This window comes from Scyliorhinus torazame, chromosome 11 (genome assembly GCF_047496885.1).
Source record: "Scyliorhinus torazame isolate Kashiwa2021f chromosome 11, sScyTor2.1, whole genome shotgun sequence".
Taxonomy (NCBI): Eukaryota; Metazoa; Chordata; class Chondrichthyes; order Carcharhiniformes; family Scyliorhinidae; genus Scyliorhinus; species Scyliorhinus torazame.
In genome coordinates, this window is record NC_092717.1 from 67,041,809 (window position 1) to 67,067,602 (window position 25,794).

The 25,794-nt window shown below is 45.0% G+C and overlaps 1 protein-coding gene across 1 annotated transcript in view; it reads right to left on the minus strand.

Moving 5' to 3' along the window:
- The window catches only part of LOC140385928 (regulator of G-protein signaling 22-like), a 927,092-nt gene that overhangs the window by 816,611 nt on the left and 84,687 nt on the right, over nt 1-25,794 (minus strand). Inside the window, exon 4 of the mRNA XM_072468579.1 lies at nt 22,792-23,013. Within this exon, the coding sequence (XP_072324680.1) occupies nt 22,792-23,013 (222 nt within the window). The remainder of the gene's footprint in view (nt 1-22,791; nt 23,014-25,794) is intronic.

Here is a 25,794-nt window from a genome sequence, read left to right on the forward strand (position 1 = left end):
GAGTTCATCCGCTTTGCCCGTCAGGCCCCTTGCATTGAAATAAATGCAGTTTAATGTAGACCTTCCTTGCTCTCTGCCCTGCTTTCTCTGGTCATGCTTTACACACTCTCCCTTCCTGCCTTTTGTTTCTGTCCCCACTGACTTCCTACATCGGTTCCCATCCCCCTGGCACATTAGTTTAAACCCTCCCCAACTGCACTAGCAAACACCCCCCCCGAGAACATTGGTTCCGGTCCCACCCAGATGCAGACCGTCCGATTTGTACAGGTCCCACCTTCCCCCAGAATCGGTCCCAATGTCCCAGGAATTTGATACCCTCCCTCTTGCACCATCTCTCAAGCCACGTATTCATCCTAGCTATCCTGTCATTCCTACTCTGACTATCACGTGGCACTGGTAGCAATCCTGAGATTACTACCTTTGAGGTCCTACTTTTTAGTTTAACTCCTAACTCCCTAAATTCAGCTTGTAGGACCTCATCCCGTTTTTTACCTATATCGTTGGTGCCTATATGCACCACGACAGCTGGCTGTTCACCCTCCCCCTCCAGAATGCCCTGCAGCCGCTCCGAGACATCCTTGACCCTTGCACCAGGGAGGCAACATACCAACCTGGATTCTCGTTTGCGTCCGCAGAAACGCCTGTCTATTCCCCTTACAATTGAATCCCCTATCACTATAGCTCTGCCACTCTTTTTCCCGCCCTTCTGTGCAGCAGAGCCAGCCACGGTGCCATGAACCTGGCTGCTGCCACCTTCCCCTGGTGAGCCATCTCCCCCAACAGTTTCCAAAACGGTAAATCTGTTTTGGAGGGAGATGACCGCAGGGGATCCCTGCACTGCCTTCCTACTCTTCCTCTGTCTGTTGGTCACCCTTTCCCTATCTGCCTCAGTAACTTTAATCTGCGGTGTGACCAACTCACTGAATGTGCTTTCCACAACTTCCTCAGCATCGCGGATGCTCCAAAGTGAGTCCATCCGCAGCTCCAGAGCCGTCAAGCGGTCTAACAGGAGCTGCAGTTGGACACACTTCTTGCAGATGAAGGAGTCAGGGACACCAGAAGGGTCCCTGACTTGCCACATCTCACAAGAGGAGCATGACACGGGTCTGAGCTCTCCTGCCATGACTTAAACCTGAAGTTAAATTTGAACTACACTACACAGCTAAGAGAAAGTCAAAGAGAGAGAAATCACTTACCAGTTACAAGCCAATCACTTACCTGCTGGCTGTGATGCAATTGCTCCAGAGACTCCCTCACAGGTCTGCTTCTCTGCACCTCCTTCAGGTGAGCACCAAATTCCCTTAACTAGTTAATTAATTTACTTAATTAACTTGATTTTTTTTTTTTTGTCACTCCCCTCTTACCCGAACTCAGCCTTACCCAAACTCAGATACACTCTGTTTGCCTTCAGCACTCCGCAGTAACTACAATTTCACCACCAGCGCTAGAACAAACATGTACCCTTGCTCCATTAAAATAATGTAAGAAAATACCACAATGTCTTTTCTGTGGTAGAGTAGGACACTGGATGGCAAAATGCTATCAAAAACAACGGATGGATTCAAGAGATGATAATGAAGTAGACAATGTTCACTACAATACATCTCCACCTCGTGGTCAACCATGTAACACGTACCAACAAGACACACCCAGTATGGCTTCTGGTCAGCAACACTGGCTAAGCAACTACAACCATGGTTTGCTTTTAGTTAATCAACAACAGTATCATAATAGCCCAACTGTTTACCACATGGCTTTACAGAATCATCTCAGGCAACTGCCTGTTCGGCCTTCCACCATTATCCAATATGAAGATGATGTTCTGATAACCTCTATCAATAAAGATGATCATGACAAAGACTTACGGGTGGTCTTGAACCACCTCAGTACTAACAGTCACAAAGCTAGCTTTCACAAAGCACAAATTGCCCAGAAAGATGTTTACTTGGGTCAGAAAATTTCCAAACAAAAAAGGGAACTTACTCAGAACAGAACGGCTGCCATCAAAGCAGCTAAAGAAACCTCAATGTATCGCTAAAAAGTTGCCAAGAACTGTCAACTTAAGAAAACTGTCATTATTCTGAACGTTGCTTTATTAATTTAAAGAAATTAACATATCTTGTTAGCTGTGTTTCCTTTAACAGAATCGACAAATTCATCTACAGAAAATGAAGATACAACACAAGATTGGTTCAGTTATATATTTAATAAGTTATTGTATTTGATATTTTAAAATAAATGTTTAAAATTAGCCTGGAAATTAAAACTTCAAACAATGTGGAAGCTGGTTTTTTTAAAAAAAAAACAATCTTTGATTAAAAGCCAAAAGAACATATCGTTCAAAGAAATTTGATAACGGGAATTTGGCAGCAATCTAACTTTTACTCCCAGTCCATTTGAGTGACAAAAAAAAAGTTTAAAGATGCGAATGGCATCATTCCAAGCTATACGCCTCTTTTTGTCTCTGCAAGAAAATTAACCCTTTCAACAAGCTTTTGTGTATAATCCAGAGGATGTCCATTTTGATAATCATTTTACCATTTATTACTAGATATGTTCAACTTTTATTGTATAATCATTTTACATGAAGTTATTATTAATTACCAATGTGATCAAATTTGATTAATTTATTAATTATAATAATTATTTTGAAATGCCCGTTGTATTTTAAGTGTCAATTTTATTATTTAAAACTGCAATGATTCTTTGCGCTTTTACCTATCCTATCGCATTAATGATGTATTTTAATCTTTTCTGATATATCTCAATTTTTCGATTATCAAAGGGCCGACTGTAGAAGCCAGGTATTTCAAATACAACTAGTATAGGTAAAAGATAGCTGTTTTAGTACTCATTTTTAAAAATGAGAATTTCAGCACACATAAATTCAGGACTTCAATATGATACATGAAACAGCATAAAATTCCATTATAAGATTATAGCAGCACAGTTGCAAGACAATTTGACACTGCTTGTGCTAATTGTCAAGGCCAAGGACCAAGTTCCATGGCAACTAGGTGGCAAGCGTCCCATGCAGTTTGTAAGAGCATTGAATCATATATATATTCTCGATATGAAGTCTCAATTGTTACATTAGCCAAGCCAGCTAAAAGATTAGCAAAATATCACATTCCATAACATGTAGACATGAAACAATTAAAAAGCTGATGTTGCACATTGAAGATGGACGGCTTGCCATCAAATCAAATGTGTTTGAGTCTAACCCAAACCAATTAGGATTATATTGGGGTGTAATTAGACGACTTAAGACAGATATGAAAGTGTATAACTGAAAAGTTTCCGCCCGCCATTTTAGTGTATTGTCTTTGTGTATTGTCTTTGGGGGTGTGTGTTGAGGAGATGTCTGTGTATTGTCTTTGTGTATTGTCTTTGGGGGGGTGTGTTGAGGAGATGTCTTTGTGTTGTCGTTCTGTTCGTTTAGTCAGTTTTGTCCTTTATAGTCTCCATTTTAGAGATGTCTTTTGGGGGTTCTGTCAGCCTGTCAGTCTACCAGTCTGTGTCAGTGATGTTAGTCCACTTTTGACTTTGAGTTTGAGTTTAGCTGAAGATTAGCTTTCTCTCTCTCTTCATGTTTCATTGCCAGACTTTTGACCTTTTAAAAGTTACTTTCGAGCTGTCTGCCTAAGCAAAGAAAGATAATGTCTGTAATTCTCTGAAAGCTTCGAATTGTCTACGAATTGCCTTTTAAATGACTTTCAAATTGTAATCAAGCGAATACAAATAAAACAATTCTTTTTGGCACCTGAGAAGTTTATACCGCAAATTTCTGCTGAGTTCCAGTATTCGCAAAGTGCTACTGATAACCGAATAGCAGAGATGATATAAATTCCTACATTTACCCTCAGCCCTGTCCAAAAGTACCCTAAAACATACGGAATTATGGTCACTACTCCCACAATGTTTCCCCACTGAAGCTTTAACCATCTGTCCAGGCTCGCTCCCCAATACTGGATCCAGTACTGCCCCTTCCCTAGTTGGACTATCTACATATTGCATCAAGGCGGCTTCCTGGATACACCTTACAAACTCTGCTCATTGCAAACCCCTAGCACTAAGTGAGTCCCAGTCAATATAGGGGAAATTAAAATCCCCTACCACAACAACCCTGTTACTTTTGCACCCATCAAAAATCTCGATCTATCTGCTCCTCTATCTCTCGCTGGCAGTTGGGGGGCCTTTAATAAATGCCAAACATTGTGATTGCCCCCTTCCTGTTTCTGAGCTTTACCTAGATTGCCTATTTGTATGAGCCCTCCGACGTGTCCTCCCGCAGTACGGCTATAATATTCTCCTTTACCAGTAATGTTTCTCCCCCACCCCTTTGACACCCCCCTCCATCTCTCCTGAAGCATGTATATCCTCAATGCTGCCTTATATATATCTATATCCATATCCTCCAGCTGCCAATCCTACCCTTTCTTTAACCATGTTTCTGTGATAGCCACAACATCATAATTCCAAGTACTAATAAGTGCTCCAAGTTCATCTGCCTTACCCTGGCATTGAAACAAATACACTTCAAACCATGGCGTTTGAGCAGACATGATGATGTTGTTCTCTTATTTTTGCTCTCTATTTCCCCTTCAGTTATTACACCTTCTAAACTAGCAGTCTGGTTCCCATCCCATTCCATACTAGTATAAATCCTCCCGAGTGACTCCAGCAAACCTCCCAGCCAGGATATTGGTGCCCCTCTAGTTGAGATGCAACCCGTCCTTCTTGTACAGGTCACACCTGCCCGGGAAGAGATCCCAGTGGTCCAGAAATCGAAAACCCTCCCTCCTACACCACAAGTTTAGCCACGTATTTAGCTGCACTATCCTCCAATTTCTGGCCCCTCTTTCACGTGGCACAGGGAGTAATCCTGAGATTATAACCCCAGAGGTGCTGCTTTCTAGCTTATTGCCTAACTCCTTGAACTACTTCTGCAGGACCTCATTACTCTTCCTGCTATGTCATTAGTACCCATGTGTACTGACCTCTGGATGTTCACCCTCCCCCTTCAGGATGTCCTGTGTTTGTTCAGAAACATCCTTGACCCTCGCACCAGGGAAGCAACATACCATCCCGGAGTCTCTTTCCTGTCCACAGAAGTGCCGATCTGTGCCTCTTACTATAGAGTCCCCTATAACTATTGCTCTCTTGCACTTTGCCCTCCCATGCTGAGCAACAGAGCCAGTATTCAGGCTGCTGATGTTTTCCCCTAACACGCTATCCGCCCCCGCCCCAAATAGTATCCAGAATGGTATACATGTTAGGGAGGGGGGACAGCCACAGGGGATTCCTGCACTGCCTATCTGCCCTTTCAAGCAGTCACTCATCTGTCTGCCTGCACCTTGGGTGTGACCACATCTCCATAACTCCCATCTATGATGCTTTCCGCCACCTGCATGCTGCTCAGTGCATCCAACTGCTGTTCCAATTGAACCACGTGGTCCGTGAGGAGCTGCCATTGATTAACTTCCTGCAGACATCGACTTGACCAGATCACTAGAAACGTCACGGATCTCCCACATCGCCCAGTTCAAGCACTGCACCCCGCTGAATGACACATTAGTTATTTTATTCAAAATAATCACTTAAATCGTTTTTAGATTAAGTTACAATTATCTTTGTGGTCCCTGGCACCAGATGTTTACTGTAAAATTAAACGCTAAATACTAATCTCTGCCCTCAGGTTTAGTTACTCCTCTACCTAGTTAAGTAATTAGTTAAACTATGTTTTTATTTCAAATTTAACACAGATTCCCTACCAGCCAATCAGGTCACAGCTTCACTGTGACGTCACTTTGTTTTTCCCACCACAATCTGAAAACACAGAGACGCAGACACAAACACCACTGACCTCCTCACTACAGTCCCGATTACTCCCGCTCAGCTCCGCTCCCAATATGAAGGACTTACCTGCGATTTATCAATCAATTCTCTTGCTAATAGTCACCTGCAGCAGGGCAAGGCCACTCCCTGGAAATTTGTGCAACAAATCAAGGGCTAAAAGGCACCTCGTCCCATCCAGCCTCGAATTCTCACCCAGCTTCAAATTCCCAAACTCACTCTTTGATGTATCTCACTCTGGCTCGCTGGGAGTGAGTTTCGAATTGCTCTTTTAAGTTGGCCTGAGATGCATCCCCCCACCTGGTAACTTTCGATCAAAGCAGTTCCTTGTAAGTCTACTTATGACAATAATTAAGATTATTATTATTGTGAGAGAACCCTTGGAGATGAGTGACCATTGTAGCCACTTAAAATGGCTAACTCCCGATTTAAAATGGCGAACGGCAAAGGCTGATGGGAAAGTCAGCCAACAGGACAAAAACGAGCAGCTGCAGGTTGGCTGTGTATTTACCTCTGGAAAGGCCAGACAAGATCGATACCAGCAACCATCGGCATAACAAAACACCAGCCATCTGCATACTAATGAGCAATCCCCGGGAACAATAAGCAACATTTAGACACACAAAGCAAAACCAGACTCTTCGGCGCCAGCAGAAACCTACACAAAAGGAGGTGAACGACCACCTCAAGACCGCCCATCGATCAGGGAACCGCTCCAGCATTAGAGAAAATCGAACCAAAAGTCCAATCACTTGGGACCAGGCACAGGGTCCGCCCCGAAAGGCGGGAAGCCCCTGGGGACTATAACAATTGAGCCCCAAGTTCAAAGCGCTCTCTTCCACCTCTCTTCAACCACTTCCAGCTCTCTTAACTCTTCAACAGCCGCTCAAAAACTCTAAGTCTTACTTCAACGCTCGCTACGAGATAGGCGCTCCTAGCTACCAATCTGTACCAACTTCGAATCCCGCAGGCTCAGAACCCGAACGGAAGGCCATTCGTTTCCCTGACCTGGTGGGCCAGTTCCAAGTTAAGTATTGGCCTGTTAGTTGTAGAAGTAGCTTAGACGTAGAATTTGTGCATGAGTAGCGATTACTGTGTGTAATAAATGTGCTTTGATTTAAATCTTACTAAGCGGTGTATTGGATTATTGATCAATACTCGGACTTGAACCACGTGGCGGTATCATAAGGATACCTGGCGACTCAAGAGCAAAGGTGATAAAACAGAGCAATTAAACTAAGGCAAAGTTAGCAACACCATATGATAGAATTCTTTATCAAGGTTGATAGTGAGGTGGTTGACTCTGAGACCAGGATCCTGAATCTCAATATAGATAACTATGAAGATATGAGACATGGGTTGGCTATGATGAACTGGGAAACATTACTGAAAGGAAGGACAGTGGCAGGCATTCAAGGAACGAATAGGCAAACTCCAAAAGTTGTTTATTTCTAGTTGGCTCAAGAGTAGGAAGGGAACTGTGGCCAAACCATGCCTTACAAGGGAAACTAGAGATAGTATTAGAATCATAGAATCACTACAGTGCAGAAGGAGTCCAGTCAGCCTATTGAACCTGCACCGACCCTCAAAGAGCACCCTACTTAGGCCCACGACCCCACCCTATCCCCATAACCCAGTAGATTCAAATAAGAAGTATACAAATTAGCGAGAAAAAGAAATAGACCTGAGAAATGCAAACAGTTTAAAATTCAGTAAAGATGGACCAAGGTATTGATTAAGAAAGAGAAAATACAATTTGAAAGTAAGCGAGCAGGGAACGTACAAACTGACTGTAAAAATTTCTATAGGTACATAAAAGAGGAAATGATTGATACAAACTAATGTAGGTCCGTTACAGTCAGAAGCAGGGAGAATTCATAATGGGGAACAAAGAAATGGCTGAGGAACTAAATTCAAACTTTGCTTCTGTCTTCACAAAAGAAAGAAGAAAAAAAAATAATGCACTGGAAGTTGAGTAACACAAATTTCAGTGAGGGAGAAGGAAATTAGTATTAGTAGAGAAATGGTTTGGGGGAAATTAATGGGATTGAAGGTGGACAAATCTCCAGGGCCTGATAATCTTCATCCCAGAGTACTTAAGGAAGTGACCCTAGAAGTAGTAGTTCCATTGGTGGTCATTTTCTAAAATTCTTTGGGCTCTGGAATGGTTCCTGCAGATTGGAGGGTTGCTAATATAATCCTGCTATTCAAAAAGGGACGTAGAGAGAAAAGAGAACCAATGAGCCCAAGGTTAATAGTAGGGAAGTTGCTAGAGTCCATTATCAAGGATTTCATAGCACAGCATTTGGAAAGCAGTAGTGTAATCAGACAGCACGGTGGCACAGCTGCCTCACAGCACCAGGGACCCAGTTTCAATTCCGACCTTGGGCGATTGTCTGTGTGGCGTTTGTACGTTCTCCCCATGACTGCGTTCTCCCCATGACTCCCACAGTCCAAAAGGTGTGTATGCCCACACTTGGAATACTGTGTACAGTTCTGGTCACTCTATTATAGAAAGGATATTATTAAACTAGAAAGAGTGCAGAAAAAATATACTAGGATGCTTTCGGGACTTGATGATCCGAGTTAGGAGAGGCTGGATAGACTGGGACTTTTCCCCTGGAGCGTAGCAGGCTGAGAGTTGCTCTTATAGAGATCTATAAAATAATGCACTGGAAGTTGAGTAACACAAATTTCAGTGAGGGAGAAGGAAATTAGTATTAGTAGAGAAATGGTTTGGGGGAAATTAATGGGATTTCTGAATGCTGAGCCCCAGGCTAATAGAATAGATGGCATTGAGGTACTTGGGAAGAGGTGTTGGCAATTCTGGACAGGCTGAAAATAGATAAGTCCCCGGGACCTGATGGGATTTATCCTAGGATTCTATGGGAGGCCAGGGGATTGCTGGACCTTTGGCTTTGATTTTTATGTCATCATTGGCTACAGGAATAGTGCCAGAGGACTGGAGGACAGCAAATGTGGTCCCTTTGTTCAAAAAGGGGAGCAGAGACAACCCCGGCAACTATAGGCCGGTGAGCCTCACGTCTGTAGTGGGTAAAGTCTTGGAGGGGATTATAAGAGACAAGATTTATAATCATCTAGATAGGAATAATATGATCAGGGATAGTCAGCATGGCTTTGTGAAGGGTAGGTCATGCCTCACAAACCTTATTGAGTTCTTTGAGAAGGTGACTGAACAGGTAGACGAGGGTAGAGCAGTTGATGTGGTGTATATGGATTTCAGCAAAGCGTTTGATAAGGTTCCCCACGGTAGGCTATTGCAAAAAATACGGAGGCTGGGGATTGAGGGTGATTTAGAGATGTGGATCAGAAATTGGCTAGCTGAAAGAAGGTGGTGGTTGATGGGAAATGTTCAGAATGGAGTACAGTCACAAGTGGAGTACCACAAGGATCTGTTCTGGGGCCGTTGCTGTTTGTCATTTTTATCAATGACCTAGAGGAAGGCGCAGAAGGGTGGGTGAGTAAATTTGCAGACGATACTAAAGTCGGTGGTGTTGTCGATAGTGTGGAAGGATGTAGCAGATTACAGAGGGATATAGATAAGCTGCAGAGCTGGGCCGAGAGGTGGCAAATGGAGTTTAATGTAGAGAAGTGTGAGGTGATTCACTTTGGTAGGAATAACAGGAATGCGGAATATTTGGCTAATGGTAAAGTTCTTGAAAGTGTGGATGAGCAGAGGGATCTAGGTGTCCATGTACATAGATCCCTGAAAGTTGCCACCCAGGTTGATAGGGTTGTGAAGAAGGCCTATGGAGTGTTGGCCTTTATTGGTAGAGGGATTGAGTTCCGGAGTCGGGAGGTCATGTTGCAGCTGTACAGAACTCTGGTCCGGCCGCATTTGGAGTATTGCGTACAGTTCTGGTCACCGCATTATAGGAAGGACGTGGAGGCTTTGGAGCGGGTGCAGAGGAGATTTACCAGGATGTTGCCTGGTATGGAGGGAAAATCTTATGAGGAAAGGCTGATGGACTTGAGGTTGTTTTCGTTGGAGAGAAGAAGGTTAAGAGGAGACTTAATAGAGGCATACAAAATGATCAGGGGGTTGGATAGGGTGGACAGTGAGAGCCTTCTCCCGCGGATGGATATGGCTGGCACGAGGGGACATAACTTTAAACTGAGGGGTAATAGATATAGGACAGAGGTCAGAGGTAGATTCTTTACGCAAAGAGTAGTGAGGCCGTGGAATGCCCTACCTGCTACAGTGGTGAACTCGCCAACATTGAGGGCATTTAAAAGTTTATTGGATAAACATATGGATGATAATGGCTTTTGTTTCGGTGCAACATCGTGGGCCGAAGGGCCTGTACTGCGCTGTATTGTTCTATGTTCTATGTTCTAATGAGGGGCACAGATAAGGTAGATAGTCACCACCTTTTCCCAAAGGTAGGAGTCTAAAATCAGACGGCATAAGGTTAAGGGGAGAGATACAAAAAAGACCAGAGGGGCAATTTGTTTTACATAGAAGGTGGTGAGTGTCTGAAACGAGAAGTAGGGGCGGGTACAATTTTGTCTTTTCAAAAGCATTTGGACAGTTATTTGGGAAAGCTGGGTATAGAAGGTTATGGGCCAAATGCAGACAATTGGGACTAGCTCAGTGGTTTAAAAACTAGGCGGCATGGACAAGTTGGGCCGAAGGGCCTGTTTTCATGTGCTGTGGATAAAGATTTCCAGAAGATATTTGACAAGGTGCCAGATCAAAGGTTAATGAGAAAAATAAAAGCTCAAGAGTGCAGACGAAAACATAGTGGCATGGATTGAAGAGCAGCCAACAATAGGAAACAAAGTTGGCATAAGGGGTCTTTTCTGATTGGCAGAATGTGACGAGGATTGTCCACAGGGATCAATGCTGGGACCTCAAGATTTTCAATTTATAAAAATCACATTTGATGTAGGGACTGAAGGTACGGTTGCTAAATTTTCTAATGACACAATGGTAGATAGGAAACTAAATTATGAAGAGGACATGAGGAGACTACAAAGAGAGAGCGGACGGTACGGTAGCATAGTGGTTAGCACTGTTGCTTCACAGCTTCAGGGTCCCGGTTTCGATTCTCGCTTGGGTCACTGTCTGTGCGGAAACTGCACGTTCTCCCCATATCTGCGTGGGTATATCCTCCGGGTGCTCCGGTTTCCACCCACAGTCCAAAAATGTGCAGGTTACATGGATTGGCCATGTTAAATTGCCCTTAATGTCCCAAAAGGGTTTGGTGGGATTACTGGGTTACAGGGATAGGGTGGAGGGGTGCGCTTCAGTGGGGTGTTCTTTCCAAGGGCTGGTGCAGACTTGATGGGCCGAATGGCCTCCTTCTGCAATGTAAATTCTACCTAAGTTAAGTGAGTGAGCAAAAATCTGGCGAATGGAGTGTCATGTGGGCAAATTTGAAATTGTCCATTCTGGCAGGAAGAATAATAAAACTTGTTATCTAAATGGCGAGAGATTGCAGAACTCTTAGGTGCAGAAGGATCTGAATGTATTAGTGCATGAATCACAGAATATAGACAAACAAATAATTAGGAAAGTTAAGTTAATTTGATTGTCTATTGGAAGGGGAATTGACTACAAATGTGGGGAGGCTATGCTTCAGCTATGCAGGGCACAGGTGAGACTCCATCTGGAGTACTGTGTACAGTATTGGTCATCTTATTTAAGGAAAGATGTAACTGCATTTGAAATAGTTTGGAGGAGGTTTACCAGACTAATACCAGGAATGAGTGGGTTGTCTCATGAGGAAAGGTTAGGTTTGTATCCACTAGAGTTAAGAGTAAGAAATTTTATCAAATTGAAGAACTTGTATACCCGATTAAAGGATGGAAGAAAACTTCACTTCCCTTAAGGAGTATTTTTTAGTAAATTGTGTTACTGGGCCGGAGCAGGCCCCAATTTATATTGAGAAACTGGAAGGGAAACCCCAACAGCTTTTCAATTTGTAAACTGTGAGGAAACGGAGTAAACTGTAAACTGGTCGGCAGTGGCATATTGGTTAGCACTGCTGCCTCACAGCTCCAAGGACAATTCCAGCCTTGGGTGACTATCTGTATGGAGTTTGCACTTTCTCCCCGGGTCTGCGTGGGTTTCCTTCGGTTTCCTCTCACAAGACAAAAGTGTGCAGATTAGGTGGATTGGCCATGTTAAATTGCCCCTTCGTGTCCAAAAGGTTAGGCAGGGTTACTGGGTTAGGGGATAGGGTGGAGGCATGGGCTTTTTCCAAGGGCCAGTGCAGACTCAATGGGCCGAATGGCCTCCTTCTGCATTGCAAATTCTATGAAAGTGTACTTTACTACAGGAACAATTCCACCCACAAATGAGGAACTTTTATATTAAAACAAACTTTATTTTTAACACCGGAGTAACCAAGTTATCATAGAATATCGTTTTTCAAGTAACAGTTAAACAATTATTAAAATAAAAGGACACACTAACTTATACCTTCTCTATCTCCAATTCAGAAAAGCCCATTACAGGTAATAACCCAGTCATAAATAAAGTTAGCAAACACAGGGATACTTCTCTATTTTTTGTTTAAGAAAGATAGCAGGGATAATCCTGAAAACAATAGGCCGGTGAGCCTGATAGAACATAGAACATAGAAAATACAGCACAGAACAGGCCCTTCGGACCACAATGTTGTGCCGAACCTTTGTCCTAGATTAATCATAGATTATCATTGAATTTACAGTGCAGAAGGAGGCCATTCGGCCCTTTGAGTCTGCACCAGCTCTTGGAAAGAGCACCCTACCCAAACTCAACACCTCCACCCAACACCAAGGGCAGTTTTGGACACCAAGGGCAATTTATCATGGTCAATCCACCCAACCTGCACATCTTTGGACTGTGGGAGGAAACCGGGGTACCCGGAGGAAACCCACACAGACACGGGGAGGACGTGCAGACTCCGCACAGACAGTGACCCAAGCCGGAATCGAATCTGGGACCCTGGAGCTGTGAAGCAATTGTGCTATCCACAATGCTACCGTGCTGCCCTTAAGAACAAATAAATCTACACTATATCATTTTACCGTAATCCATGTACCTATCCAATAGCTGCTTGAAGGTCCCTAATGTTTCCGACTCAACTACTTCCACAGGCAGTGCATTCCATGCCCCCACTACTCTCTGGGTAAAGAACCTACCTCTGATATCCCTCTTATATCTTCCACCTTTCACCTTAAATTTATGTCCCCTGTAATGGTTTGTTCCACCCGGGGAAAAAGTCTCTGACTGTCTACTCTATCTATTCCCCTGATCATCTTATAAACCTCTATCAAGTCGCCCCTCATCCTTCTCCGTTCTAATGAGAAAAAGCCTAGCACCCTCAACCTTTCCTCGTAAGACCTACTCTCCATTCCAGGCAACATCCTAGTAAATCTTCTTTGCACCTTTTCCAAAGCTTCCACATCCTTCCTAAAATGAGGCGACCAGAACTGTACACAGTACTCCAAATGTGGCCTTACCAAAGTTTTGTACAGCTGCATCATCACCTCACGGCTCTTGAATTCAATCCCTCTGTTAATGAACGCGAGCACACCATAGGCCTTCTTCACAGCTCTATCCACTCGAGTGGCAACTTTCAAAGATGTATGAACATAGACCCCAAGATCTCTCTGCTCCTCCACATTACCAAGAACTCTACCGTTAACCCTGTATTCCGCATTCATGTTTGTCCTTCCAAAATGGACAACCTCACACTTTTCAGGGTTAAACTCCATCTGCCACTTCTCAGCCCAGCTCTGCATCCTATCTATGTCTCTTTGCAGCCAACAAACTCTACACTAATCCACAACTCCTCACTATCCACAACTCAACCAATCTTCGTATCGTCTGCAAATTTACTGACCCACCCTTCAACTCCCTCATCGAAGTCATTAATGAAAATCACAAACAGCAGAGGACCCAGAACCGATCCCTGCAGTACGCCACTGGTAACTGAGATCCAGGCTGAATATTTGCCATCCACCACCACTCTCGGACTTCTATCGGTTAGCCAGTTCGTTATCCAACTGGCCAAATTTCCCACTATCCCATGCCTCCTTACTTTCTGCAGAAGCCTACCATGGGGAACCTTATCAAATGCCTTACTAAAATCTATGTACACTACATCCACTGCTTTACCTTCATCCACATGCTTGGTCACCTCCTCAAAGAATTCAATAAGACTTGTAAGGCAAGACCTATCCCTCACAAATCCGTGCTGACTATCCCTAATCAAGCAGTGTCTTTCCAGATGCTGAGAAATCCTATGCTTCAGTACCCTTTCCATTACTTTGCCTACCACCGAAGTAAGACTAACTGGCCTGTAATTCCCAGGGTTATCCCTAGTCCCTTTTTTGAACAGGGGCACGACATTCGCCACTCTCCAATCCCCTGGTACCACCCCTGTTGACAGTGAGGACAAAAAGATCATTGCTAACGGCTCTGCAATTTCATCTCTTGCTTCCCATAGAATCCTTGGATATATCCCGTCAGGCCCAGGGGACTTGTCTATCCTTAAGTTTTTCAAAATGCCCAACACATCTTCCTTCCTAACAAGTATTTCCTCGAGCTTACCAATCTGTTTCACACTGTCCTCTCCAACAATATCGCCCCTCTCATTTGTAAATACAGAAGAAAAGTACTCGTTCAAGACCTCTCCTATCTCTTCAGACTCAATACACAATCTCCCGCTACTGTCCTTGATCGGACCTATCCTCGCTCTAGTCATTCTCATATTTCTCACATATGTGTAAAAGGCCTTGGGGTTTTCCTGGATCCTACCCACCAAAGATTGTTCATGCCCTCTCTTAGCTCTCCTAATCCCTTTCTTCAGTTCCCTCCTGGCTATCTTGTATCCCTCCAATGCCCTGTCTGAACCTCGTTTCCTCAGCCTTACACAAGTCTCCTTTTTCCTCTTAACAAGACATTCAACCTCTCTTGTCAACCATGGTTCCCTCACTCGACCATCTCTTCCCTGCCTGACAGGGACATACATATTAAGGACACGTAGTACCTGTTCCTTGAACAAGTTCCACATTTCACAGATGTCAGTAGTAAATAAATTATTGGAGAGCATTCTCAGGGACAGGATATATACCCATTTGGAAACAAATGGACTCATTAGCGATAGACAGCATAGTTTTATGAAGGGGAGGTCATGCCTCTCTAACTTGATAGAGTTTTTTGAGGTGACAAAGATGATTGATGAGGGGAGGGTGATGAATGTTAACATGGACTTCGGTAAAGCCTTTGACAAGGTGCCTCATGGCAGACTGGTACAAAAGATGAAGTCACACGGGATCAGAGGTGAGGTGGCAAGATGGATACAGAACTGACTTGGTCACAGAATGCCAAGGGTAACAGTAGATGGTGTTTTTTCTGAATGGCAGGTTGTGACTAGTGGCTACAGGGATCTGTGCTGGGACCTCTGTTGTTTGTAGTATACAAAACGATTTGGAGGCTGGTCTGATCAGTAAGTTCACAGATGACACCAAGGTTGGTGGAGTGACAGATAGTGTTGAAAATTGTTAAGAGGATACAGCAGGACATAGCTAAGTTGGAAACTTGGCAGAGAAATGGCAAATGGAGTTTAATCCAGGCAAATGTGAGGTAATGCATTTCGGTAGGTCTAACAGAGAAGGTAAATATAATGTAAAGGAAAAAAGGCTTGGGAATATAGAAAGTCAGAGAGATCTGGGCACGCGGGTCCACGGGTCTTTGAAAGTGGCAACACAAGTGGACAAGGTAGTCAAGAAAGCATATTACATAGAATTACATAGAACATACAATGCAGAAGGAGGCCATTCGGCCCATCGAGTCTGCACCGACCCACATTAATCCCTCACTTCCACCTTATCCCCGCAACCCAATAACCCCTCCCAACCCTTATGGACACTACGGGTAATTTATCATGGCCAATCCACCTAACCTGCACGTCTTTGGACTGTGGGAGGAAACCGGAGCACCCGGAGGAAACCCACGCGGACACGGGGAGAACGTGCAAACTCCGCACAGACAGTGACCCAGCAGGGAATCGAACCTGGGACCCTGGCGCTGTGAAGCCACAGTGCTAATCACTTGTGCTACCGTGCTGCATGGAACACTTGCCTTCATTGGATGGGGCATCGAGTATAAAAACTGGCAAGTCATGCTGCAGTTGTACAGAACCTTGATAAGGCCACAATTGGAATAATGTGCAGAATTCTGGTCGCCACACCACCAGAAGGATGGGGAGGCTTTGGAGAGGGTGCAGAGGAGGTTTACCAGGATGTTGCCTGGTCTGGAAGGTGTTAGTTATGTGGAAAGGCTGAATAGACTCGGACTGTTTTCATTAGAACGACAGGTGAGAGGTGACCTGAAAGAGGTCTACAAGATTACGAGGGGCATGAATAGTGGATAGGCAGGCACTCTTTCCCAGGGTGGAGGGGTCAGTCACCAGGGTGGTGAGTGCCTGGAAAGCATTGCCAGGGAAGGTTGTGGAAGCAAATACATTAATGGCATTCAAAATGCATCTTGACAAATAGATAGATAGGATGGATATAGAGAGATACGGCGCACAAGGATGTGCTGAGGGTTTTGTCCAAGGTTGGTATCATGACCAGTACAGGCTTAGAGGGCCAAAGGGTCTGTTCCTGTGCTGTATCGCACTTTGTTCCGTTGTGTAGAGATGTCCTGGTGTCATGAGAGTCCCTTTAAGAAAAGTGTGTTTTATCAAATGGCTACAGTCCGTGTAGAGTCTGCACATTCTCCCTGTGTCTGCGTGGGTCTCACCCCCATAACACAGGGTAGGTGGATTGACTATGCTAAACTGCCCCTGAGTTGGAAAAATCAAAACGAAAATTGTATAAACACAGAAATCAGTCAGTCGTAGAAAATACCAGTAGTTATTTATCAGACTGGAGGTTGGCAGACAGTGGAACAAGACAGTAGAGTATCTGAAGGAATGATGTGCGACACAGACACACACTGTTTATAACTAGATAGTAATAGTGCATATGATTTAGTGAGTCATGGTCCAATGAGGAATTATTTCACATAGGAGTTCAAGTTCAGCTGGCTGAAGACAGATGTTCTGTCCATGGGCAGCATGGTAGCACAGTGGTTAGTAGTTGCTTCACAGCTCCAGGGTCCCAGGTTCGATTTCCGGCTTGGGTCACTGTCTGTGCGGAGTCTGCACATTCTCCTTGTGTCTGCGTGGGTTTCCTCCGGGCGCTCCAGTTTCCTCCCACAGTCCAAAGATGTGCAGGTTAGTTGGATTGGCCATGCTAAATTGCCCCCGTGTCCCAAAAAAGGTTAGGTGGGGTTACTGGGTTACGGGGATAGGGTGGAGGTGTGGGTTTAGGTAGGGTGCCCTTTCCAAGGGCCGGTGCAGACTCGATGGGCCAAATGGCCTCCTTCTGCACTGTAAATTCTATGATTCTATGATTCAGTGATAGTTGATGCTGCAGATGGGGGGTGTCTCCGGTTGGATGTTAAACAGCACACTAACCATTTCTCAAAGGCTGACAGTTATTTCACAATGGCCACTTGAGTCGTGTGATTGTCTTTCTTCACAATAACTTCAAATTGGATGTTTATCCATTGTCTGGAACTGGTTTTGATTTCAGAACTGAATGTCCCAGTCATTAGCTGTTGAAAGAGTTACCATTCTTTTAAAGGATTTGGTGTCAGGAAACTATTGTCTAGGAAGATTGGACAGAGTATCGGTAGTGAACCAAAAGCGTGGCAGATGCTAGGCGCATGCCAGAATGCCATGTTCCGGGTGCCTCAACAACAGCGTCAATGCTTTCCACTACACACGTACAGTAAACGCCATTGGCATATTATTAGCGGAATGGACCCAATATTCTCCAGGGCTTCGACAATGTACCGCCTCTGCCGTGAGGAATTACCAATGGCAAGGCACGGACTGCCATTGCAGTGGCCTGCAAGACAGACGTCTTGCTGCGCACCCCACTGACCATCCACCATGGCCCGTGGTTGTGCAGAATGACACTGGCCATATGGGTGCCCCCATCCTATCACCAGCACACCACAGCACCCGTCCTCCACACCACCCGTGCACCCCAGCCCCCATCCCCCACACCACCACCCCAGCCTCGAACATTCACCCCTGCACCCCACCCTCCACCCCAACAACTCTCCCCTCCCAACCGGGCGCCACTCACAGCGGGTCAGCATGTGGCCCACCCAACAGCACTGTCCACAGCCCACAGTAGCCCCTGCAGGAGGGCGCCGGATGGGTCAGCGGAGCATACTGCTGGCATGGGTAGTGCGCCAGGGCCAGAGGCCCCCACAGTGCTGGGCACTGACGAGGCCAGGTATGAGGGGGTCAGGTGCCAGGGGAATGGCCGGAGATGGGTGTGGGGGACATGGCAGTGCAGACCGGGGCCAGCTTATAGCACGGTGGACCTGGTTGGGCACGGGGGTACTCACTGTGCTAACCTGTCTGACTATCATCCCCTGCAGACAATGCACTTCAGAATTCAACCAGGAATGGTGGCCTTCACCTTAGTCGCCACAACCGTGGGGGATGCACTGGGGCTGTACGAGCATTGACAGAGTGTATTGCCATATGCTCTTTCCTAGGGTAGGAAAGTCAAGTACTAGGGGACATAGGTTTAAATTGTGTGGGAGAAAGTTTAGAATTGATGTGCGAGACAAATTTGTTTTTTTTTGGTTTTTTTTACACAGGTGTGTAATATATGGAACACTAACTAGATTTAAAACAGGAATTTAGAGAGCTAGGGTGGATGCTGAGAGCCCGGACAAACCATGTTGTCATCTCTGGTTTGTTGCCGGTGCCACGTGCTAGTGAGGTGAGGAACAGGGAGAGAGTGCAGATAAACACGTGGCTACAGGGATGGTGTAGGAGGGAGGGTTTCAGTTACTTGGATAATTGGAGCACATTCTGGGGAAGGTGGGACCTGTACAGACAGGACAGTTTGCACCTGAACCATTGGGGCACGAATATCCTGGGAGGGAAATTTGCTACGGCTCTTCGAGGGGGTTTAAACTAATTTGTCAAGAGCTGGGAAAACGAGCTGTGTTCCAGAAGCCAGTACCGAGAGTAATGAGGTACTGAGGAGGGTATCAAGGTGGCTGGAGTGTACCGGCAGACAGAAAGGTGGGTTGAAGTGTGTCTACTTCAATGCAAGGGGCATCCGGAATAAAGTGGGTGAACTTGGAGCGTGGATTGGTACTTGGGACTACGATGTTGTGGCCATCACGGAGACATGGTTAGAACAGGGACAGGAATGGTTGTTGGAAGTTCCGGGGTGTAGATGTTTCAGTAAGAGTAGGGAAGATAGCAAAAGAGGAGTAGCATTGTTAATCAAGGATAGTTTAACGGCTGCAAAAAGGCAGTTTGAAGGGGATCTGCCTACTGAGGTAATATGGGCTGAAGTTAGAAATAGGAAAGGAGCAGTCACACTGTTAGGAGTTTTCTATAGGCCCCCAAATAGTAATAGAGATGTGGAGGAAGAAATTGCAAAACAGATTATGGATAGGTGTGGAGGTCTCAGGGTAGTTGTCATGGGTGACTTTAACTTTCCAAATATTGATTGGAACCTCTATAGGTCGAACAGTTCGGATGGGGCAGTTTTTGTACAGGGTGTGCAGGAGGGTTTCCTGACACAATATGTGGATAGGCCGCCAAGAGGGGGGGCCACATTGGATTTGGTACTGGGTAATGAACCGTGCCAAGTGTTAGATTTGTTTGTGGGCGAGCACTTTGGAGATAGAGACCACAATTCGGTGTCTTTCACTATTGCAATGGAGAGGGATAGGGCCATATGGCAGAGCAAGGTTTATAATTGGGGGAGGGGCAATTATGATGCGATTAGGCAAGAATTAGGGAGCATAAGATGGGAACAGAAACTGTCAGGGAAAGGCACAAATGAAAAGTGGAGCTTGTTCAAAGAACAAATGTCCTTGATAGGTATGTCCCTGTCAGGCAGGGAGGAAATGGCCGTGTGAGGGAACCATGGTTCACAAAAGTGGTTGAATGTCTTGTCAAGAGAAAAAAGGAAGAGTATGCAAGGATGAGAAAACAAGGTTCAGTAGGGTCGCTTCAAGGTTACAAAGTAGCAAAGAATGAGCTGAAAAAGAGCTTAGGAGATCTAGGAAGGGACATGAGAAGTCTTTGGCGGGTCAGATAAAGGAAAACCCCAAGGCTTTTTCCTCTTATGTGAGAAATAAAAGAATGACCAGGGTGAGGGTAGGGCCGGTCAAGGACAGTAGCGGGAACTTGTGCATGGAGTCAGAAGAAATAGGAGAGGCCTTGAATGAATACTTTTCTTCAATGTTCACAAAGGAGAGGGGCCATGTTTTTGAGGATGAGTGTGATTCAGGCGGGTCGGCTGGAGGAAGTAGATGTTCTGAGGAAGGATGTCTTAGCAATTTTGAAAAACCTGAGGGTCGACAAGTCCCCTGGGCCAGATGGGATATACCCAAGGATTCTTTGGGAGGCAAGGGATGAGATTGCAGAGCCTTTGGCTTTGATCTTTGGGTCCTCACTGTCCACGGGGATAGTGCCAGAGGACTGGAGAGTGGCGAATGTTGTTCCTCTGTTCAAGAAAGGGAATAGGAATGACTCTGGTAATTATAGGCCAGTTAGTCTTACTTCGGTGGTCGGGAAGATAATGGAAAAGGTCCTGAAGGACAGGATTTATGATTATTTGGAAAGATGCAGCTTAATCCGGGATAGTCAACGTGGATTCATGAAGGGTAGGCCTTGCCTCACAAATTTGATTAAATTCTTTGAGGAGGGAACTAAGTGTGTAGATGAAGGTAGAGCAGTTGATGTCGTATACATGGATTTTAGTAAGGCGTTTGATAAGGTTCCCCATGGTCGGCTCATGAAGAAAGTAAGGAGGTGTGGGATAGAGGGAAATTTGACCGATTGGATAAGTAACTGGCTATCACATAGAAGACAGAGGGTGGTGGTGGTGGATGGAAAATTTTCAGACTGGAGACCAGTTACCAGCGGTGTACCACAGGGATCAGTGCTGGGTCCTCTGCTATTTGTGATTTTTATCAATAGCTTGGAGGAGGGGGCTGAAGGGTGGGTCAGTAAATTTGCTGATGACACCAAGATTGGTGGAGTAGTGGATGAGGTGGAGGGCTGTTGTAGGCTGCAAAGAGACATTGATAGGATGCAGAGCTGGGCCGAAAAATGGCAGATGGAGTTTAACCCTGATAAGTGCGAGGTGATTCATTTTGGGAGAAAAAATTTGAATGCAGATTACAGGTTCAACGGCAGGGTTCTGAGGAATGTGGAGGAACAGAGAGATCTTGGGGTTCACGTCCACAGATCTCTGAAGGTTGCCACTCAAGTGGATAGGGCCGTGAAGTACGCATATAGTGTGTTAGCATTTATTAACAGGGGGCGAGAGTTTAAGAGATGCGGAGTTATGCTGCAACTATACATGACCCTGGTGAGACCACATTTGGAGTATTGTGTGCAGTTATGGTCACCTCATTATAGGAAGGATGTGGAAGCATTGGAAAGGGTGCAAAGGAGATTTCCCAGGATGCTGCCTGGTTTGCAGGATAGGCCTTATGAGGAAAGGTTGAGGGAGCTGGGGCTTTTCTCATTGGAGCGGAGAAGGATGAGAGGCGACTTAATAGAGGTTTATAAGATAATGAGGGGGATAGATAGAATGGATGTTCAGAGACTATTTCCTCGGGTGGATGGAGCTGTTACAAGGGGGCACAACTATAAGATTCAGGGTGGGAGATACAGGAGGGATGTCCGAGGTAGATTCTTTACTCAGAGTGGATAAGGTGTGGAATGGACTACCTGCTGTGATAGTGGAGTCGGACACTTTAGGAACTTTCAAGCGGTTATTGGATAGGCACATGGAGCACACCAGAATGACAGGGAGTGGGATACCTTGATCTTGGTTTCGGACAATGCTCGGCACAACATCGAGGGCCGAAGGGCCTGTTCTGTGCTGTACTGTTCTATGTTTAACTAGACAGCTGGTGGGAGCAGGTACGATAGTGGCATTTAAAGGGCATCTAGACAAATAGATGAATAGGGTGGGAATGGAAGGATACGGACTCCGTAAATGCATACGGTTTTAGTTTAGTCATGATCCATGATCGGCGCAGGGCCAAAGGGACTGTTCCTGTGCTGAATTGTTCTTTGTTCTTTGAAAACCATTCCCATTAGCTGATAGTAAAAGGCCCAGGGAACACTGACTTAAGATTTTTGGTAAGAAATGCAGAGGAATATGAGGAAGAACTTCTATTGCATAGAGTGTGGTAATGACTTGGAACTCACTGACCAAGGGTGGTAAAAACAGAGACAAGCAACACTTTCAAAATGAATTGGATGAGCACTTGGCAGGAAATAAGCTTGCAGAGCTATGGGGAGGGGAGAATGGGGCTGACTGAACAGCTCCAAGGAGAACCAGCATGGACTCAAAAGGCTAAGTTGCCTCCTCCTGCACTGTAAATGACTCATAAAATGCCAATCGAGTCTGCAATGGCCCTTGGAAAGAGCACCCCACTTAAGCCCACACCTCCCTATCTCTGTAGCCCCACCTAACCTTTATAGAACATAGAACAATACAGCGCAGTACAGGCCCTTCGGCCCACGATGTTGCACCGAAACAAAAGCCATCTAACCTACACTATGCCATTATCATCCATATGTTTATCCAATAAACTTTTAAATGCCCTCAATGTTGGCGAGTTCACTACTTTGTGGACACAAAGGGCAATCCACCTAACCGGCACATCTTTTGGACTGTGGGAGGAAACCAGAGCACCCGGAGACCCACGCAGACTCCGCACAGACAGTGACCCAAGCTGGGAGTTGAACCTGGGACCCTGGAGCTATGATGCTACATTGCTAACCACTGTGCTACTGCGCCGACTCCTGAATACACAATCACGACTCAGGCACATAATGACACTGTGAATCATCTACCTACCTGTACAGTGAAGCTGCTTCCAAATTTCAGACCAATAGCAGAGATGTTTTGTTCAAATTGGGGATATTTTCTTTCGGATTTGATTGTCACATCATAAATGGGGTCCATTGGAGTATGAGCATACTCCAAACTTTTTAAGTGCTTTATCAGATTTGTCTTGGCATTGTCTACGACTTCAAATGTTTCAGTTTCCTTGTTAAAGCAAATTGGCTTTGGAAAACTCTGTGAAACAAAAAGTGCAGATTGATTTAATGCACAGAAACTGAACAACTATTTTTCTCCAAGTAGGCTGTCAATTCAGCAGGACTGTATGAGAGTCCATGAATTAAAGATTTGAGAACAACTAAAGGAAAAAGAAATCATTGAGGCATTAAAGTTTATTTTATTTTTTCAAAAACATGTTACTCATCATAATAATACTGGAGAAGGATGAAAGATGGGATGGTTTTGGATGGAAGGTCATTTTGCTGCTTTGTTGCCTGGAATTACAACGGTCTAAACTACCCGCTAAAAGAAATGAAGGTCACTCTCATTAACATCATTTGAAAATGGGCATAGCCTTACTGCATGAAACTCACTTGCCTGCATCTGATCATTTTCAAATGTGAAAGGGTGGCATGGTGGTTAGCAATTATAATCCATAAAGGTATTCCCTTTCATAAACTAAAGCAGAGAACGATGGAAAGACTCAGCAGGTCTGACAGCATCTGTAGGGAGCGAAAACAGGAATTAACGTTTCGGGTCCATATGACTTGTTCAGAACTAAAGACGGGGAGGTGTTGGATTATATACTGCATATGAGGGGGGTAGGACAGCTAACAGTATAGAAGATCAGTGATTCGTAAAGTCTAAGAGAAATTGCAATGAAGTTTTGGCAAAACCTAAGAGCAAGTGCCAGATGGCCCATTGGCAGAGATGGTTTTTACACAGGGATAAAAAAATGTCTGGGGTGCATAAAAAATGTTTACGGTGGGGGAGAAACGTCACAGTCTAAAGTTGTTGAGTCCCGAGGGCTGTAACATGCCTAATCAGAAGATGAGGTGCTGCTCTTCCAATTTGTGTTGGGTTTCACTGCAGCATTGCAGCATGTCCGCGACGGACAGGTGAGCATGACAGCAAAAATTGAAATGGCAAGAAGCAGGAAGCTTAAGATCATGTTTGCAGGCTGAGTGAAGGTATTCCGCAAAGTGGTCATCCAGTCTGCGTTTAGTCTCCTTCATATAGAGGAGACCATATTGGGAACAGCGAATGCGGTGGACTTAATTGAAGGGGAATGCAAGTGAAATGTTGCATCATCAAAAAGGAGTCTTTGGGGCCTTCAACAGTGTGGAGGGAGGAGGAAAGGGGCAGGTGTTACACCTTCTGCTATTTCAAGGGAAGGTGCTGTGGGAAGGGGATGAGAAGTTGAGTGTGAAGGAGGAGTGGACATGGGTGCCATGGAGGGAGAGGTTCCTTATGGAATTCTGACAGGGGAGGTAAAGGGAAGATGTGTTTCGTGGTGGCATTGTTCTGGAGTTGAAATCAACTCTCCAACATGTTCAACCACGATTGATCATCAGGAGATCAATGATCAACATAAACATTATTCCACTCTTTACACTTCAGACTCCCTTTCAGAGATCCTGGTTTCACTATTTCTAATCTGACTCCTTGAATGTGTTAGAAGTCACAGTTTTTAGAGGCCAGGTGATTAGAATGCAGGACAGGCATGTCCCTGCAGAAATGAAGGACAGAAATGGCAGGATTAGGGGCCCATGGATGATGGGGGAAATTGTGAGACTAGTAAAAAAGAAAAAGGAAACATACATAAGGTCGAGACAACTAAAATGAGACAAAGCTTTTGAAGAACAGAGGGAAAGTAGGAACAGAAAATAGGGCAGTACAGTGGTTAGCACAGTTGCTTCACAGCTCCAGGGTCCCAGGTTCGATTGCCAGCTTGGGTCACTGTCGGTGCAGAATCTGCACGTTCTCCCTGTATCTGCGTGGGTTTACGCAGGGTGCTCCGGTTTCCTCCCACAGTCCGAGAATGTGCAGGTTAGGTAGATTGGCCATGATAAATTGCCCTTAGGTGTCCAAAACGATTACGCGGGGTTATTGGGTTACAGGGATAGGGTGGAGGCATGGGCTTCTGAAGTAGGGTTCTCTTTCCAAGAGCCAGTGCAGACTCGCTGGGCCGAATGGCCTCCTTCTACACTGTAAATTCTATGATTCTATGACTCAAACAGGGAGTTAGGAAGCTAAAAGAGGCCAAGAAATGTAATTGCCAAGCAGGGTTAAAGATAATCCCAAGGCCATTTATACATATATAAGGAGCAAGAGAGTAGCTAGAGAAAGAATAGGCTCACACAAGGACAAAGGAGGGACGTTATGCATGAAGTCAGGTGAGATTCTTAGTGAGTACTTTGCATCGGCATTCACCAAGGAGAGGGACATAATAATCTTTTAGTGTCACAAGTAGGCTTACATTAACACTGGAATGAGGTTACTGTGAAAAAACCCTAGTTGCCACACTCTGGCGCCTGGTTGGGAACACCGAGGGAGAATTCAGAATGTCCAATTCACCTAACAAGCACGTCTTTCGGGATTTGTGGGGGGGAAACCGGAGCACCCGGAGGAAACCCACTCAAACACGGGGAGAACATGCAGACCCTGCAGTCGGTGACCCCAATTTGTTATGGGCCAGGGTTTAGAGAACTCCAAAGTATATCATGGAGATCACCTGACCCACGACTTTTACGAGATTGTTGTATGGGGAGCACACGGCCCATTCTACAGGTGTGGTGCAGCAGAAATCTAAAAGTAGTTTTTAAAGCAAAACAATGTTTATTCTATGAACTCAGTTCACCTTTTTAACACACAGTGAACATCTTCGCAACCATCAATTCAAATGCAACCCCCAAAGAGTACAGAAACACATCAGGTTCAAATTCTCTACTGAGAGCAGTTATCACTCTGAATTCACCAAATGATCTAAAGACGGCAGAGAGATCAAAATTACACTTT